This window comes from Dendrobates tinctorius, unplaced genomic scaffold (assembly GCF_039654945.1).
Source record: "Dendrobates tinctorius isolate UK_male_01 unplaced genomic scaffold, ASM3965494v1 ptg000063l, whole genome shotgun sequence".
NCBI classification, from domain to species: Eukaryota; Metazoa; Chordata; class Amphibia; order Anura; family Dendrobatidae; genus Dendrobates; species Dendrobates tinctorius.
This window is the reverse complement of record NW_027361731.1, coordinates 28400562-28420776: the sequence shown is the minus strand read 5'-3', so window position 1 is coordinate 28420776 and position 20215 is coordinate 28400562. Positions and strand designations below refer to the sequence as shown.

Sequence of the window (20215 nt, the reverse complement as noted above, 5' to 3'; positions counted from 1 at the left end):
TCTCTCTCTGAACCCTGCTGCTCTGGTGTTAGCTGAGTAGACCCCTGGTGGACCTCTGGTCTGGTCAGTATTTCCCCTGACAGTAAAGCTGCCTCCTCCAGAATCTCTGCCCCTGCCACCAAGTCCTCGTCAGGAAAGTCCTTACAGATATTGTGCCAGGCGTCTGGACAGTCCCTGTGAGGGTGACCGATCTTCCCACAGAGGTTGCACCTGATGTTCTGGCAGTCTGCAGCTAGATGGCCGACCTCCCCACACAGGCTGCACTTCACCACAGTACAGGTATTTGCCAGGTGACCTGCCTTGCCACATTTAAAGCACTTACAAGGCTGCCCAGGATAGAAACACACACCCCTCTCCCTCCCAATAAAGAAGGAGTTGGGTAAGTGGGCAGTGATGTTATTGCATTGGCGCAGTTTCACCAAAACCCGCCACCCTCCTGTCCAGATCCCATCACTGTCTCTGCTTTTGGTGAGGTCAGAGACCAGGTCACAATGCCTCCGGAGCCACACCACAATGTCCTGCGGGGGAACAGACTCATTCCAGAAGATGACATTTACGGTGACAGTATCTGGCTTAGAGATAGGAATAAAGCTGAACTTACTCCAGCCCTCCGTGTCTCTAAACTTGGGGAAACTAGACCAGAATCTGTCCAGGTCAGACATGAGCTTAAAGCTGACATCATAGCCCTGCCTGTCTGGAAGATTAATCACTGCCAGGATGCTGACTGGCACAAACCCCATCTGGTGGCACAAGAGCTCCCTGACGACAAACCTCCTGTCTGGCAGATCCTCCTTGGCACCTCTGTGCCGGAAACGCACGACGTTTCTCCGTTTAAACGCCTGGCCTGTATAATTGGTACCAGAGGTAAAGGACGGAGCACCACGACTCCAGGCATTACTGGGGGGACCGTGCGGTGTCACATTGGGTTGACTGACGGGGTGAAGGTCTGCAGCAGGAGGGGCAGCCACACCTTGTGTTCTTGAAATTAAAGGTGGGAAATCACAGACATTATCATGCACATTGTTATCATCAGCATCAATGTCATTATCAGACTGTGCAGCGTCCACCAAATATACTGTGCTCCCCCAAGCCCCCGACCCCCCAGATATAGTGCGGTTATCCCCAGCATCAGAGCCCTGCTGGGCACCATCAGTAATGACCGGCACATGTCCACTTCCCAACTGTTGTGCTTGGCATTCTGAGACTTGTAGTCCCTCTGCTGGAAAGTGCAGTCCATGCTGCTGCTTGGGGTCTGCCGCAGGCTGCTGTGCTGGGCATTCTGAGACTTATGGTACACCTGCTGGAATCTGCATAACGTGCTGCTGCTTGGGGTCTGCCGCAGGCTGCTGCGGCTGCAGTATTTGACCCTTTTGGAAGCAGAAACTTGCAGGCTGCAGCACTGGCTGCACCGGCTTCTGGGGCCCACCTGGGACAATGTCTGAGCTGGAACCTGCAGAGTCCTGCTTGTGTGACATAAACAGTTCCTGGTTCCTATAAGTCTCTGCCAGGGGCCCCATCTTCTCTAGGACACAGTCCATGTCAGTCACCACTTTTGCCAGCTGTATACCAAGCATGTTCAGAGTCTGATCATAAAAGGTGTGATCTCCACCAGGATTAGCAGCCTTTACCTTATAGCCCATGTCTATCTGTTTCTGCAGCAAGTCTTTGTGCTGCTGTAACTCACCGAGCCTCTTGACCAGTCCTGGGATCTCCTCTGCGACCTGAAGCTCAGGTGCACATGGCGTCTCCTCCTGGGATCCTGCTTTCAGCAATGTCCCTGGATGCTTGAAACCAGACGTCTCCTTAACTTTCACCACCGCTGGTTTCGTGGCTCCAGGCTCCACAGCACTTTTACTGCTGCCACCTGACTGCGACCTTGTGCGCCCAGAGCTCGCCATGCTGGCCACCACATGCTTCTGCTGCAGGTTCTCCTGGAGCGTCTGTCTCTCCAGTGAGGTTCTCCTCTGTCTGCTGGGAGTCAGCTGCACACCTGAAGATGGTGATGGCACCTCCTGAGCTGCAGGCTGCTTTCCTCCATTCAGCTTCTCACCAGTAGATTTCTTCTGGATTTCTCCTAGTTGTCCTTCACTCTGTTTGCCTTGGCTGGCCGACTGCTTAACTGGAACTTTCTTACCCACAGCCATGGCTTTTCCTTGTTCCGTTACTTTTTGCACTTTCACAGCTTCATTATTCCTGCTGCTGCTACTTCCATTCTGAGCTTTCTTTCCCTCAGAAACAACTTTGGGACTTGCATCCGCCTTAGACACAACTTGAGTGCTACTTCCAAGTGTAGGCCTGGAAGCCTGGGCCTTGCTTGGGGAGATACCCCGCCCAGGGGCTTGCTCCAGACATCAGGAGAGCTACAAACACACAACCTCACAGCTAGGAGCAGTATTATAGTAGTTATATTCTTGTACATAGGGGGCAGCATTATAGTAGTTATATTCTTGTACATAGGGGGCAGTATTATAGTAGTTATATTCCTGTACATAGGGGCAGTATTATAGTAGTTATATTCTTGTACATAGGGGCAGTATTATAGTAGTTATATTCTTGTACATAGGAGGCAGTATTATAGTAGTTATATTCTTGTATATAGGGGCAGTATTATACTAGTTATATTCTTGTACATAGGGGGCAGTATTATAGTAGTTATATTCCTGTACATAGGGGCAGTATTATAGTAGTTATATTCCTGTACATAGGGGCAGTATTATAGTAGTTATATTCTTGTACATAGGGGCAGTATTATAGTAGTTATATTCTTGTACATAGGAGCAGTATTATAGTAGTTATATTCTTGTATATAGGGGCAGTATTATACTAGTTATATTCTTGTACATAGGGGGCAGTATTATAGTAGTTATATTCTTGTACATAGGGGCAGTATTATAGTAGTTATATTCTTGTACATAGGGGCAGTATTATAGTAGTTATGTTCTGTACATAGGGGGCAGCATTATAGTAGTTATATTCTTGTACATAGGAGCAGTATTATAGTAGTTATATTCTTGTACATAGGGAGCAGCATTATAGTAGTTATATTCTTGTACATAGGAGCAGCATTATAGTAGTTATATTCTTGTACATAGGAGCAGCATTATAGTAGTTATATTCTTGTACATAGGAGCAGTATTATAGTAGTTATATTCTTGTACATAGGAGCAGTATTATAGTAGTTATATTCTTGTACATAGGAGCAGTATTATAGTAGTTATGTTCTTGTACATAGGGGGCAGTATTATAGTAGTTATATTCTTGTACATAGGAGCAGTATTATAGTAGTTATATTCTTGTACATAGGGGTAGTATTGTAGTAGTTATATTCTTGTACATAGGGGGCAGTATTATAGTAGTTATATTCTTGTACATAGCAGCAGTATTATAGTAGTTATATTCTTGTACATAGGGGTAGTATTGTAGTAGTTATATTCTTGTACATAGGGGCAGTATTATAGTAGTTATGTTCTGTACATAGGGGGCAGCATTATAGTAGTTATATTCATGTACATAGGAGCAGTATTATAGTAGTTATATTCTTGTACATAGGAGCAGTATTATAGTAGTTATATTCTTGTACATAGGGGCAGTATTATAGTAGTTATATTCTTGTACATAGGGGTAGTATTGTAGTAGTTATATTCTTGTACATAGGGGCAGTATTATAGTAGTTATGTTCTTGTACATAGGGGGCAGTATTATAGTAGTTATATTCTTGTACATAGGGGTAGTATTATAGTAGTTATATTCTTGTACATAGGGGCAGTATTATAGTAGTTATATTGTTGTACATAGGAGCAGTATTATAGTAGTTATATTCTTGTACATAGCAGCAGTATTATAGTAGTTATATTCTTGTACATAGGAGCAGTATTATAGTAGTTATATTCTTGTACATAGGAGCAGTATTATAGTAGTTATATTCTTGTACATAGGGGGCAGTATTATAGTAGTTATATTCTTGTACATAGGGAGCAGTATTATAGTAGTTATATTCTTGTACATAGGAGCAGTATTATAGCAGTTATGTTCTTGTACATAGGAGCAGTATTATAGTAGTTATATTCTTGTACATAGGAGCAGTATTATAGTAGTTATATTCTTGTACATAGAAGCAGTATTATAGTAGTTATATTCTTGCACATAGGGGGCAGCATTATAGTAGTTATATTCTTGTACATAGGGGCAGTATTATAGTAGTTATATTTTTGTACATAGGGGCAGTATTATAGTAGATATATTCCAGTACATAGGAGGCAGTATTATAGTAGTTATATTCTTGTACATAGGGGCAGTATTATAGTAGTTATATTCTTGTACATAGGGGCAGTATTATAGTAGTTATATTCTTGTACATAGGGGCAGTATTATAGTAGTTATATTCTTGTATATAGGGGCAGTATTATAGTAGTTATATTCTTGTACATAGGGGCAGTATTATAGTAGTTATATTCTTGTACATAGGGGCAGTATTATAGTAGTTATATTCTTGTACATAGGGGCAGTATTATAGTAGTTATATTCTTGTACATAGGGGCAGTATTATAGTAGTTATATTCTTGTACATAGGGGCAGTATTATAGTAGTTATATTCTTGTATATAGGGGCAGTATTATAGTAGTTATATTCTTGTACATAGGAGCAGTATTATAGTAGTTATATTCTTGTATATAGGGGCAGTATTATAGTAGTTATATTCTTGTACATAGGGTGCAGTATTATAGTAGTTATATTCTTGTACATAGGGGCAGTATTATAGTAGTTATATTCTTGTACATAGGGGTAGTATTGTAGTAGTTATATTCTTGTACATAGGGGCAGTATTATAGTAGTTATGTTCTTGTACATAGGAGCAGTATTATAGTAGTTATATTCTTGTACATAGGGGGCAGTATTATAGTAGTTATATTCTTGTACATAGGGAGCAGTATTATAGTAGTTATATTCTTGTACATAGGAGCAGTATTAAAGCAGTTATTTTCTTGTACATAGGAGCAGTATTATAGTAGTTATATTCTTGTACATAGAAGCAGTATTATAGTAGTTATATTCTTGCACATAGGGGGCAGCATTATAGTAGTTATATTCTTGTACATAGGGGCAGTATTATAGTAGTTATATTTTTGTACATAGGGGCAGTATTATAGTAGATATATTCCTGTACATAGGAGGCAGTATTATAGTAGTTATATTCTTGTACATAGGGGCAGTATTATAGTAGTTATATTCTTGTACATAGGGGCAGTATTATAGTAGTTATATTCTTGTACATAGGGGCAGTATTATAGTAGTTATATTCTTGTACATAGGGGCAGTATTATAGTAGTTATATTCTTGTATATAGGGGCAGTATTATAGTAGTTATATTCTTGTACATAGGAGCAGTATTATAGTAGTTATATTCTTGTACATAGGGGCAGTATTATAGTGCCGGGGCGTTATTGGCAGTGTGATGGATACCGGCGGTGAGGGGGTCACCGGAGCTTATGGTGATTAGGCCTTCATCCCCTACACAAATCCTTTCATCTATAGAGTTGAGACTAGATGGAGAAGTAATGAGTGGGGGGACTGCGCTGTCTCGTCGAAAACTGGTTGAAGAAGCAATGAATGGGGGACGGCGCGGACTCGTCGGGATCCTATTCTGGGATCTGTAGGTTTAGTGATCTGATTATGGAAAGTCCTTTTTTTCTGAGGCCACAGAGGTGACTGCTCATCAGATCTGATTGTACCATGTTTTCTAAACTTTCAAACCGCATCAGGATCGCATGGTATGAACACAACCCTAATAGTGAAATCTGGAGTGTCGTCAGAGTGGTCCGGCTCCCTGAGACATTGGGCTGAGCAGCTGCTGGTGCCCCATGTGGACATCATCTCTTTAACTGATCATCAGCCATAATCGAGACTGATCCTCGGGACGTTCCCTGACACGGGGAAGAGTTTGGATAAGGCAGTTGAGTCTGGAGCCAAATCCTCCTCCATATGTAGACGAGAGACGTCTAAGATCTGTGCGTCGACGGCAGACTGCGCCGTCCTGCTATGCACAGCTTTCTCTGTGAATTGTCCTGTAATCCTCTGCAATGCACAGGATCCGGCTCCTTCTCTAGTACCCTCCTGTGGTCACACTCAGGCAGCAGGATTGTGCTGGTGTCAGGCAGCTGCTGGTAAAGGCCTCATTTTTATCAGTGCTTTGGGCTCTTCTTTCCTTCCACGGCTCGTCCACTAATGATCCAGGCTTTAATATGTGCGGTTATTGAGCTTGCAGGCAATAATGTTATAACATCCAATTTTCATGCATTTTCCCTTTCCCAATGCTCATATTAAAGCAGCCGTAATAATTGTCTTCTTGATCCCCGAGCCCCTCGGAGACCCTTTTCGCCTCATCACGGCATGCATTATAGATGGAGCCATTATTACTGGGGCTGAGGTGGCGCTCCAGTTCTCCACATCGTCCTCTGCCTCAAACCTCAGTGTTCCTACCAGCAAAATCTGGTAGACTATAGGGTGGTGGTCCTACCACACAGTTGGAACTTCCCTGCTGCTTGATAAACGAGACTTGTAGGGTGGACAGTTTCCACCAGTTCAGTGCAATGATGTTATGGACACCTCTCTTGGCCCAACATTTCCTCCTGTTTTTGGGATAAGACTCTAGGTTTGGACTACGATGAGGAACCTGACCCAATAGTAGTGATCATGGTAACCTGGAAGCCACTAGGAAGAGAGGAGGGTTGGTGGTCCTCTTGTTTACGGTGGATATAAACTTATTTGCATTAGTTTGTCATCCTAATTGCGGTGCTAGTTGCCCTCCAGGGTGTTGTAGTGGTTGTTGTCTTCCTCTTTGTTCCTCTGTGGTGGTGGTTGTCCTCCTGGTTGTGGTGGTGGTTGTCGCCTAGTTGTACTGCTGGCTGTTCTCATGGTTGTAGTGGTTGTTTTCTGTTATGAAAGGGTAGCCAAGGAGGAAATAAAAAACAATACAAGCTAAGTCTCAGAAAACCAGAGAGGTTGGTAACTATGCAGACTACAGACCCCTGATCCTAACACGCAACTAGCAGCAGTCGTGGAGCATTTCTACGGTGCTCCTAGACGCCTCGTCACAACCGGAGAACTAGATAAGCCTAAAGCAACACAGGGTCAGGAGGTGCCACCACAGGAACTACTGGCTCAACAAACCTCTTCAACAGTGACTTGTGAAATACGTTATGGATTTTGAACGTAACTGGAAGAGCCAATCGAAAAGAAATAGGATTAAGAATCTCCAAAATCCTATAAGGTCCAATAAATCATAGAATCGTAGAGTTGGAAGGGACCTCCTGGGCCATCTGGTCCAACCCCCTGCTCAAAGCAGGATTCGCTAAATCATCCCAGTCAGGTGTCTGTCCAGCCTCTGTTTGAAGACTTCCATTGAAGGAGAACTCACCACTTCTCGTGGCAGTCTGTTCCACTCATTGATCACTCTAACTGTCAAAAAGTTTAGCTAATATCTAATCTGTGTCTCCTCCCATTCAGTTTCATCCCATTGCTTCTAGTCTTTCCTTGTGCAAATGAGAATAAAGTTGATCCTTCTACAATGTGACAGCCCTTGATATTTGTAGACAGCTATTAAGTCTCCTCTCAGTCTTCTCTTTTGCAAACTAAACATTCCCAAATCCTGCAACCTTTCCTCATAAGACAGGGTTTGCAGACCGGTCACCATTCTGGTCGCTCTTTGGCTTAAATTTTGGAGATGCAACCTTCATAGGAATATTCTTAGACGACAACGAAACCATATCACCCACTTTAAAACGGGGACCAATGGTCCTATGCCGGTTGGAAAAATGCTGGACCTTTTCCTGAGAGAGAGACAACTTATCCACCACTTGATCCCATATCTGCTGCATTCTCTCTACCACAGTGTCCACACCTGGGCAGGACGAAGATTCCACTTGCCCTGAAGAGAATCGAGGATGAAACCCAAAATTACAGAAAAACGGTGACATCAAAGTGGCAGAACTAGCTCTATTGTTCAGCGAAAATTCGGCCAAGGGCAAAAATGAGACCCAATCATCTTGATCAGCAGATATAAAACATAAATTAGACTCCAAGGTCTGGATTGTTCTCTGTCTGTCCATTGGTCTGGGGATGAATCACGGAGTAGACGGACAACTGAATTCCCAGACTGGAACAAAAGGCTTTCCAAAATCTGGAAACAAACTGGACCCCTCTATCGGACACAATGTTCTCAGGAATCCCGTGTAACCGAACCACCTGTTGTATAAACAAGGGCACCAACTCAGCGGAAGATGGCAACTTTGAGAGTGGTACAAGATGGACCATTTTCGAAAATCTATCACAAATCACCCAGATAACAGTCATTCTCTGAGAGACAGGAAGATCAGAAATAAAATCCATTGAGATATGGGTCCATGGCCTCTTGGGCACCGGCAGGGGCATCAGCAACCCACTAGAATGAGAACAGGGTTTAGACCGAGAACAAGTCCCACAGGACTGTACAAAATTCCTGACATCACGAGATAAGGCAGGCCACCAAAAGGACCGACTCACCAAATCTCTGGTACCAAAAATACCTGGATGACCAGCCAATGCGGAGCAATGGACTTCAGACATCACTCTCTTTCTCCACTGGTCAGGAACATACAATCTTCCCATAGGGCAACGCTCAGGTTTATCCTCCTGAAATTCCTACAGGGCGCGTCTCAAATCGGGCAAAATGGCAGAAAGAACTACCCCCTCACCTAGGATAGTAGTAGGCTCGGTCACATTAAGAGAATCGGCAAAGAAACTCCTAGAAAAGGCGTCTGCCTTAAGATTCTTAGTGCCCGGAAGAAAAGAGACCACAAAATTAAAATGCGTGAAAAACAAGGCCCATCTAGCCTGTCTAGGATTCAAGCGTTTGGCCGACTCCAGATAAGTCAGATTCTTGTGATCGGTGAGGACCACAGCCTGATGTCTAGCTCCTTCCAACCAATGTCTCCACTCCTCAAATGCCCACTTCATGGCCAACAATTCCCGATTCCCCACATCATAGTTGCGCTCAGATGGGGAGAACTTTCGAGAAAAGAAGGCACAGGGATTCATCTTAGAAGTCACAGGGTCTTTTTGGGACAAAACAGCTCCTGCACCAATCTCAGAAGCGTCTACCTCCACTTGAAACGGGAGTGAGACATCAGGTTGCCGTAAAACTGGAGCTGAAGTAAATCTCCGTTTAAGCTCCTGAAATGCTGAGATAGCCTCAGGAGACCAATTCAGCACATCAGCGCCCTTTTTGGTCAGGTCAGTCAGTGGTTTGACAATACCAGAAAAATTACCTATAAATTTCCGATAGAAATTAGCAAAACCCAAAAACTTCTGAAGAGCCTTCAAAGAAGTGGGCTGAACCCAATCATAAATGGCCTGTACCTTGGCCGGGTCCATTTCAATAGTCGATGGAGACAAGACAAATCCCAAAAATGAAATCCTCTGAACACCAAAGAGACATTTCGATCCCTTAAACAGGGAATTCCCCCTCAAAATCCAGAACACAGTCCGGACATGTTCCACATGAGAATCCCAGTCACAAGAAAAGATCAAAATATCATCCAGATAGATGATCAAAAACTTATCCACAAATTTAAATTCAAAAATTTAGACCGATCCCCAGAAAACACATCAGGAGTGGGGATTTTGGGTTCAGCAGCATGTGATTGAGCGAGATAGGTGGAAATTCCCCGCACTTCAACAGCAAGCTGCTCCACACGATCAGACAATTGCTTAATCTCCATTAAGGAAAAAATCCTCCTACGGCCCCAGAGAAAAAGAGCAAAAAATGCATATTAAAAAAAAAATTCTGACACTTTTTACAATTCTTTCCTGCTTTTGCGTACCCTAGAATCTGCGGTATGGCTGGTGATTCTGTTATGAACGGGTAGCCGAGGAGGAAATAAAAAACAATACAAGCTAAGTCTCAGAAAACCAAAGAGGTTGGTAACTATGCAGACCCCTGATCCTAACACGCAACTAGCAGCAGTCGTGGAGCGTTCCTACGGTGGTCCTAGACTCCTCGTCACAACCGGAGAACTAGATAAGCCTAAAGCAGGAAAAGAGGAAAACTAACTGCCCCAGAGCAGACCCCAAAGGAGAGACAGCCCCCCACATTTATTGATGGTGAATAAAGATGAAAACACAAACAAAGGCAGGAAAATAGGCTGAGCAAATGATGGGGCCAAACTAACTAGAAAGGACAGGAAAGGAAAGACACTGTCTGCAGTCTGCCAAAAAACCCTACAAAATATCCAACACAACTGATAGCATAATTAACCCTGAAGTCACTAGACTTCTCCCACTATATCAGCACTCTGAAATATTCTGAGACAGAGCAAAAAGAGGCCAATCTAATAAGGGACAAAAAAAAAAAGGCAATTTGGCAAATAAGAGTGGAAATTCAGCACAGCCCAGCCGGGCTGGCTGACCACACAAAAAACTGAAAAAAACCAGCAAGAGCAAGTGTGAACATTAGCAAAAAACAAACTTCTCTTTGAGAAGACTGGGACAGAGCTGAGGCCTAGACCTGAGAGGCAGACTGAATCACCAGCACCAGGATAGGGCGTCGGCTGTCTTATATCCAGTTTGATACTCCAGAAATCCAATCATTATCTTCCTCACCAGGTGGCATATCACTACCACTTAAACCAACCTCACTACCTCCCGTCACCACCAGAGGGAGAACGGAAGGGGACCTCTCAACTGGTGAAGCAGAAAATGAACTCATAACAGTTTTCATCCTTGTTATAGTTGTTGTCATCCTCCAGGTTGTGGTGGTGGTTGTCCTCCTGGTTGTAGTGGTGTTGTTGTGGTTGTCCTTGTGATTGTTGTTCTCCTGGTTGTGGTGATAGCTGTCCTTCTGGTAATAGTGGTGGTTGTCGCTTGGTTGTAGTTGTCCTCCTAGTTTGTAGAGGTTTTTGTCCTCCTGGTTGTGGTGGTCATTGTCACCTGCTTTTTAGTGGTTGTTGTCTTCCTGTTTCTGGTGGTGGTTATCCTCCTGTTTGTAGTGGTTGTTGTCCTCCTGGTGGTTAAAGTTGTTTTTCAGTTTGTAGTTGTGGATGGTAACTCATTTGTGGTTGATGTCTGCTTCTTCATGGTGGTAGTTGCTGTCCTTTTTATGGTGTGCTGTTTTCCTGCTTGTGGTGGCACTTAACTTTTTTCTGTGGTACAGTTTACCTTTTGTTTGTGCTGCTAGTTGTTCTCTTCTTTATGGTGATTGTTGTCCTCTTGTTTATCATGGTAGTTGATGTTTTTTTTTATGTTTGTTGTGCTGGTTCTTCATTTGTGCTGGTTCTTCATTTGTTTTGTCCTTTTTGATTGTAGCGGTGGGTGTGTTTCTGGTGGTGGTTGTGTGTGATGGCGATTAGTTCTATTTTGTGCTAGCTGCTAGTTATGCTGTTAACTGTGAAGTTGGTTGTCCTTTTATTTGTTGTGATTTTCCTACTGCTTATGGTGGCAGTTGTCCTCTTGTTTTTGTGGTGGTTCTAGTGGCTACTTGTTTTGAATGTTGTGCTATTTTTTGTGGTGGTCCTTCTATTTCTGGTGGTTGTCCTGCTTGTTGTACTGCTGCTTGTATGCTCGTCTCTGGTAGTGATTATCCTCTTGTTTGTGGTGGTGATTGTCCTCTTATTTAAAGAAAGTTTGCAGCTTTTTGGAGTAGTGGTGGTTCTTTTTGTTTCTGGTTGTACTTGTCCTTTTTCAGTGGACATTGTCCTACTTGTTGTCTCAGAGGTAGCTGTGGTTTTATTTGAGATAGTAGCAGATGCAATGGTGTTTGTGGATGTCCTCTTTTTTGTAAAGTAAGTTTCTTACAAAAAAAAAGGATTTGTATTTCTGATGGTTGTCCTTGTGTATTTCTTCTTTATGGTGACAATTATCCTGATTGTGGTGGTTGCCCTCCTGTTTTTGGTGGCTGTCGTGTCTGTAGAGGTGGTTGTCCTCCTATTTGTGGTGTGGTTGTTCTGTTTGTGGTGGCTGTCTTGTCTATAGGGATGGTTGTCCTCCTGTTTGTGGTGGTGGTTGTCCTGTTTACAGCAATAGTTGTCCTCCTGTTTGTGGTGGTGGTTGTCCTCCTGATGGAGTAGTGATCGTTGTCCTCTTGTTTGTAGCGGATGTTGTCCAACTTTTTCTGGTAGTGGTGGTTATCCTTATATTGGTGATGGTAGCATATGTCCTTATGTTTGTGTTGCAGGTTGTTGTCTTGTTTTGGTTGGTGGATATCCTTTTTTATGGTAGTGATTGTCCTGTTTGTGGCGATGGTCATCGCCCTACTGTCTGTGGAATTTGGTGTGGTGGTTTGTTGTTCTGTTTGTGGTTGTTTGTGTCCTAATATTGTATACATTTTTTTTGGATTACATTATTCAGAAGGTTTCATCAGTGATTCAATTCTCAATCGATGAATGTCCCAGCATCAGGAAGGAGACTGCGAATCCCATGTTCAGTTATGTGTAGGGTCGGGGTAGAGGGAGCCGTGTAGTAGAACAGATCTCCTCTGGGATGGAAGTGTCACTAACGGTCTCCATGATGTATCGGAAGAGGGAAGGGAGACTTATTTGCAAACCACATTTATGTTAATGCTCAGCAGCCGTTGGTGTCAAGGTTGCACTGCGCCCTGATGTATAAGGTCAGGTAGCTGCATCCGCCAATGAATGTTCTCCACCTGACCCTGAATGTTCTCCATCAACCAATGTTCTCCATCAACCAATGTTCTCCATGCCTCAGTGCCCTGTAGGACTCAAACCACTTGGGGAATCTGCCTGTGTAACATCATTTCTTCCTCTTATATTATTCCTTATCTATGTAGCAATCTCATATCTAATATCGGTCTTTCATTTTCCTCTTGTTTTCCAGGTGAGAAATGTCGCAGTTTCATTGCGCTCACGCCCCCTGCAGACAGAGGTTAGCTACTGCGCTTTCTGACATTTTTGTAAAATATTTCATTTTTTAAATATTTGAAACTAAGTTTTGGAAATAAATAAGGAGCAGGTCTGCCACCTGGTATATCATGGGGGTCTGGTATAATATAGGGGTCTCTGTGATACAGTCTTCTTCTTCTTTGTATGCCACATGCTGCCACCTAGTGGTCATTCCTCAGTTTGCTGTGCACGCTACTAAATTAATGGGAATCTCCCAAATCTGTTCTGCATTCAGCACTTCCCATATTATATTCCATCCAGGACCCAGATTGCTCCACTGAGAACTGCTGACATTGGCGTAGCTTCGTGTGCACGATAGTAAGGGTGAACGTTACACCAACTGCCCCTTTCCTATATGTAAATACTCTGGTGAAGGCAAAGTGGTTTGTTAGCGCCCCCCCGCCCCAAGGCATGTGCCCCTCTGTCGGCTCTGCCCCGCCACCCTCTGTCGGCTCTGCCCCTCGCCCCCCTCTGTCGGCTCTGCCCCTCGCCCCCCTCTGTCGGCTCTGCCCCTCGCCCCCCTCTGTCGGCTCTGCCCCTCGCCCCCCTCTGTCGGCTCTGCCCCTCGCCCCCCTCTGTCGGCTCTGCCCCTCGCCCCCCTCTGTCGGCTCTGCCCCTCGCCCCCCTCTGTCGGCTCTGCCCCTCGCCCCCCTCTGTCGGCTCTGCCCCTCGCCCCCCTCTGTCGGCTCTGCCCCTCGCCCCCCTCTGTCGGCTCTGCCCCTCGCCCCCCTCTGTCGGCTCTGCCCCTCGCCCCCCTCTGTCGGCTCTGCCCCTCGCCCCCCTCTGCCGGCTCTGCCCCTCGCCCCCCTCTGCCGGCTCTGCCCCTCGCCCCCCTCTGCCGGCTCTGCCCCTCGCCCCCCTCTGCCGGCTCTGCCCCTCGCCCCCCTCTGTCGGCTCTGCCCCTCGCCCCCCTCTGTCGGCTCTGCCCCTCGCCCCCCTCTGTCGGCTCTGCCCCTCGCCCCCCTCTGTCGGCTCTGCCCCTCGCCCCTCTGTCGCCTCTGCCCCCCTCCCTGCTCTGGCCACTGCCCAGTATTTGTAGTGCAGCTCAGGTTCCTCCGCTGGCCGTATATCAGTAATTAGATCTGTTCTGCTGGTCGCTAATGACCACAAATTCCCATACCTGCAATAATAATAATCACCAGGAAAGTAAAAAAAAGCTGCGCAAGCAAAGAACCCAACCCAGTGTGACATCAGCATTACCATTTATATTAAGAAATTGCAGAAAGATGCGATAATCTGCGATAGCGAACAAAAAATAACAAAGCCTCGCTCCTAAGACCAGTTCTTGCTACTTGTAATGATGATTAACTCAGTAAGTACTCATTGGACTTACTCTCTAGTCACAGCCTAAGCTGCATCTATACCCATGTGATGGCCATGCCTGGGGGCGGGCAGTGACAACCTCTCAGACATGACATAGGGGCTGGTTGTCAGTGGTATAATGGTGTTTGTGTCTTGGTGCAGGTGTCTTGTGGCTCTCCATCGTTGCCGAGGTCTTGTACATCACGTTGCTCCTCACAGGGGTCAGCCTCATGTCGGTGGAAGTTTGTTACTATACCTCAGTTATTGACGGCCTCAAGCTCAACGCCTTTGCCGCCATTTTTACTGTTTTATCAGGTGAGTCCCTCTTGGGTTCTTCAGATTTATTAAGTTCATCAGAAGTTTCTCCTTGATGCCTGGATGAACGGGGACGTGTGGTGAGATGTCTTCACCTTGGCCTCCTATGTAGGCCATATCTGGTACCATTTGTTATTTCCCAAAGCTTTGAGTGGATTTTCTACTGAAGAGAGAATCTTTAGACACCAAGAGGAGCAAAACATTTCCAAAAATGTCAGCAAGTCACCATGAAATATGAGGAGTCCGACATGTAGAGGAACCATCCGATTTATTTCTCCTGAGCTCCTTCAATGAAATTTGGCTTTCTTGTTTGGAAAATACAAGAGCCATAGCCTACACAGTAAGTAACATCTGACCTACCTCGTAGAATTCACACTCTGAAAATCTACCAATTCATGGGGTGGCTCCACCACACAATCCAACTCTCTCCATGGTGGCCCTACTTGTTGACTGCTTCATCTTTCCAAACAAAAGTCTTCTTGATCAGATGCATGACAATAGAGAGTAAGGTTGACCATTGCTAACCATAGACTATGGACCTCTTGTGAAGGAGGTTTTGTGCTGTCCTCTCCCCTCAGCCCATCATTTAAAATCATCTTCTCACAGTGATCTCATCCTCTTCCAACACTTTCAGATTTCCTTCTGTTTGTGTTTGGTCAAAATCGGTCAAGAGTTTTTCCAATGAAGAGACAGTCAGGAGTAATGTATGAAATGAGAAGCAAAACATTTCAAAAATGGTGAAATATGAGAAGTCTGATTTGTAGAGGATCCGTCTGATTTATATCTCTTGAGCTTGAACGCTTTCCATGAGGTTTGGCCTTTTTTTTGGCGGGGTGGTGGATACAAGAGCTATAGCCTACAAGACCACGTGATGAACAATGGAAGATGATGACCAATTGATCTACATCGTAGAGTTTACACTGAACAAATCTGCCAAATTTTAGGATGTCTGATGTGATATGTGGTGCCTTCTGCACAAAATATTTTGAGGTGGCTCCACCACACTTCTTTGGAAACAAAGGACTTCTGGATAAGCTCTCTCGATAGATGCTCTTTTTAACCAAAATTATAATAGAGGGAGGTACTAATTGTGGTAAACACTCCCTATTAACCAGAGCTGGGGATTTTTGTTGCCATCCATAGATTGAGGATGAAGTCAACGAGGGTGGTGTCCTCTCCAGGATTTGGGACCATCTTTGCATCCTTCGTTACTCATCTTCAGTGCAAAGCGAGAGATCTGATTTGGCTGTATGATTCTTTTTGTAAACACATGAGACCTTAATGACAATAACAATCTATTTTACAGGGTTACTCGGGATGGTCGCACACATGATGTACACAACAGTGTTCCAGATGACTGTCAACCTTGGCCCGGAGGATTGGAGACCTCAGAACTGGGACTACGGCTGGTCCTACTGGTAAGACACCGTCAATCAACTGTTTGAAAAAGTAGCCACAATTGTAGAATTGTACACTGCCTTGTCTTGTTTTTTTAAAGTCAACCATCACAGGTGATGGTCTTCTTCTGACTTCCCAATGATTTAAATGGGGCTCTCTGGGCACCATACCAGTAAGTTCCATGGATGATGGGACATAGACCTTTCCAATCATCTGTATATAGTCTATCGGTCTACTAGATGAGTAGCCCAAAGCCTTTTATGACATGCTGACCAAAGGACAGAACTATCAAGGAGTCCTTATCTGTCCTGTTCTCATCTGGTCCCAGGTGGCCCAAGGCAAAACACAAGGATTAACCCACCTCAAGAGGAGAACCGGGTGACATGGTCCCTTTCTCCCTCCGTCTACAAATAGACAGATCTCATGTCCTGACTGAGGAATGACTTGCTCATCAGTAATGAATTATCCGGCGCAGTCTCTCTCTGCACGAAGATCAGTAGCTTCTGAATATTTTCCCACCGGCAAAAAGTTCTGGGCAATTCTGATTATTCAGCAGTTCCAAGTCCGGGAAGGATTTCCTTGAAGATGTAAGAACTCGTTCCACAATTTATCGACATCTTTTTGAAGTGGTTTCAATGCTGAAGTTAGAATTGTCTATTAATGGGGAAAAGATCCAAAATCAGCAGAGAGGAGACGTCAACATGTCCAGCGAAAAGCCGAGTCATTACACCGCACACTGCTGCGCACATAAAACCGGCTGTATATATCATTATATACCCAGGTTATACCAGCGCACTCCACATCACCGTAGACAAGAAGCTGTGTAACTTTTACTGGCAGTACATATATAACTATATACAGGAGATGCCCAGGTTATACCGGCTGTACATATATAATTATATACAGGAGATGCCCAGGTTATACCAGCTGTACATATATAATTACATACAGGAGATTCCCAGGTTATACCAGCTGTAGATATATAATTATATACAGGAGGTGCCCAGGTTATACCAGCTATACATATATAATAATACAGGAGATGCCCAGGTTATACCGGCTGTACATATATAATTATATACAGGAGATGCCCGGGTTATACCACCTGTACATGTACAATTATATACAGGAGATGCCTGGGTTATACCTGCTGTACATGTACAATTATATACAGGAGATGCCCAGGTTATACCAGCTGTACATGTACAATTTTATATACAGGAGATGCCGGGGTTATACCAGCTGTACATGTACAATTATATACAGGAGATGTCCAGGATATACCAGCTGTACATATATAATTATATACAGGAGATGCCCGGCTTATACCTGCTGTACATGTACAATTATATACAGGAGATGCCCGGCTTATACCAGCTGTACATATATAATTCTATACAGGAGATGCCCAGGTTATACCAGCTGTACATATATAATTATATACAGGAGATGCCCAGGTTATACCAGCTATACATATATAATTATATAGAGGAGATGCCCAGGTTATACCTGCTGTACATGTACAATTATATACAGGAGATGCCCGGGTTATACCGGCTGTACATACATAATTATATATAGGAGATGCCCGGGTTATACCTGCTGTACAATTATATACAGGAGATGCCCGGGTTATACCAGCTGTACATGTACAATTTTATATACAGGAGATGCCGGGGTTATACCAGCTGTACATGTATAATTATATACAGGAGATGCCCAGGTTATACCTGCTGTACATGTATAATTATATACAGGAGATGCCCGGGTTATACCAGCTGTACTCGTATATAATTATATATAGGTTATACCGGCTGTACATATATAATTATATGTAGAATATACCCGGGTTATACCGGCTGTACATGTATAATTATATACAGGAGATGCCCGGGTTATACCTGCTGTACTCGTATATAATTATATATAGAATATACCCAGGTTATACCGGCTGTACATATATAATTATATATAGAATATACCCAGGTTATACCGGCTGTACATGTATAATTATATACAGGAGATGTCCAGGCTATACCAGCATGCTCCATATCACTGGGTACACAATGCCTATGTTATAGCAGCTGTAGATATCATTATTGCCCGTTGTCTCTCTCCGCAGCTTGGCGTGGGGCTCGTTCACATGCTGCATGGCAGCATCAGTAACGACCATCAACCGATACACAAAGACCATATTGGAGTTCAAGCAAAGGAGACGGAACCTGGAGAGAAGTTTACAGAACACGCAGAAGACCCAGGAGCAGGAGAGCTTGGCCCCGGTGTGGGACATCTACATCCACACCCTGCAGAGCCACAGAGAGGACTTTGTGGATTTATCGGCACCAGCACAGAATCCCTCCAACTACGGGAATCTAAACCACTTCCCTTACACACAGTGTGACGAGTACTGCTAGTGCCCCCTACAGGTGCTGCTGATTATGTACTGTTTTATAATAAAATCTCTGGGTGGGCTTCCTTGTATGTTTGTGGACGACCCCTAAAGCTTCCTGGTGATCCGCAACTAGGGAGACCCCAAGATTGTAATACATTTTATGGTGGAACAGAATCTAATAATAAGGTGGAAAATTTCCACATCCAAGGAACCTTCGTATGGGAGACATTGGGAACCACCATCTCACACACGAGCCATCATAACTCCTCAGTTGTAGAGGTAGTGGTAATTGTTTTCTGTCCAGTACCACAGCTATGGCATAAAGTGCCACCATCCCACACCAGCCGTCATAGCTCCTCAGCTGTAGTGGTAAAAGTGTCCTGTCCGGTACCACAGCTATGACAGAGTACCACCATCCCACACAAGCCATCATAGCTCCTCAGATGTAGAGGTAGTGGTAAATGTGTTCTGTCCGGTACCATGGCTATTGGCTATGGCCTAAGATACCACCATCCCACACAATCCCACACAGGAGCCATCATAGCTCCTCAGAGGTAGTGGTAAAAGCTTCTGTCCAGTACCGCAGCTATGGCCTAGAGTACCACCATCCCACACCAGCCATCATAGCTCCTCAGATCTAGAGGTAGTGGTAAATGTGTTCGGTCCAGTAAAATGGCTATGGCCTAAGATACCACCATCCCACACAGGAGCCATCATAGCTCCTCAGAGGTAGTGGTAAAAGCTTTCTGTAGAGTACCGTGGCTATGGCCTAGAGTACCACCATCCCACACCAGCCATCATAGCTCCTCAGATGTAGAGGTAGTGGTAAATGTGTTCTGTCTGGTACCATGGCTATGGCCTAAGATACCACCATCCCACACAGGAGCCATCATAGCTCCTCAGAGGTAGTGGTGAAAGCTTTCTGTCCAGTACCGCGGCTATGGCCTAGAGTACCACCATCCCACACCAGCCATCATAGCTCCTCAGAGGAGGTAGTGGTAAGTGTCTGTCCAGTACCACGGCTATGGTCTGTGGTACCACCATCCCACACGAGCCATCATAGCTCCTCAGATCTAGAGGTAGTGGTAAATGTGTTCGGTCCAGTACCATGGCTATGGCCTAAGATACCACCATCCCACACAGGAGCCATCATAGCTCCTCAGACGTAGTGGTAAAAGCTCTCTGTAGAGTACCGTGGCTATGGCCTAGATTACCACCATCCCACCCCAGCCATCATAGCTCCTCAGATGTACATATAGTTGTAAAAGCGTTCTGTCCGGTACCACGGCTTTGGTCTGTGGTACCACCATCCCACACATGAGTCATCATAGCGCTTCAGATCTAGAGGTAGTGGTAAAAGCCTTTTATCTGGTACCATGGCTATGGACTGGGTTACCACCATCCCACACGAGTTGTTATAGCTCCTCAGATCTAGAGGTAATGGTACAATCCTTCTGTTTGGCACCATGGCTCTGGTCCAGGCCACCACCATCCCACAAAACCATCATGTCTCTTCAGATTTAGAGGTAGCATTGGTAGAGTTTTGTCCTGTATCGCGGCTATGGTCTAAAATGCCACCATCCCACCCAAGCTATCATAGTTCCTCACTTGTAGAAGTAGTGGTCAAAGTGTTCCAGCCCATCCCTACAGTAGCTACAGTAGTGTTGAACCTGGATCTGTCATGTAGGTCCTCAGGGCTGAAGACCTCATTGTATTCCATCGAAGTAGAAATCACATGTTAGTATTTTGCACCTGTGTTGCCGACATCTTGCATCCTGTAGTGTATTTGTTCAGAGACCTGGGCAGGTAAGCGGTGCTGCCCCTTTTCAGCAGTATTAATTCTAGAACTGTCCTGTTGGTTTGACCAATTTCTATTCAT

The 20215-nt window shown here is 44.6% G+C and overlaps 1 protein-coding gene across 1 annotated transcript in view; it reads left to right on the top strand.

Annotated features, from left to right (window-relative positions):
• The window catches only part of GSG1L2 (GSG1 like 2), a 32893-nt gene extending 14477 nt beyond the window's left edge, over positions 1-18416 (top strand). The window contains exons 2-5 of the mRNA XM_073579760.1: positions 12865-12912; positions 14394-14546; positions 15853-15964; positions 18067-18416. Coding sequence (XP_073435861.1) covers positions 12865-12912; positions 14394-14546; positions 15853-15964; positions 18067-18358 — 605 coding nt within the window. The 3' untranslated portion in view covers positions 18359-18416. The remainder of the gene's footprint in view (positions 1-12864; positions 12913-14393; positions 14547-15852; positions 15965-18066) is intronic.
• Positions 18417-20215: the final 1799 nt, after the last annotated feature.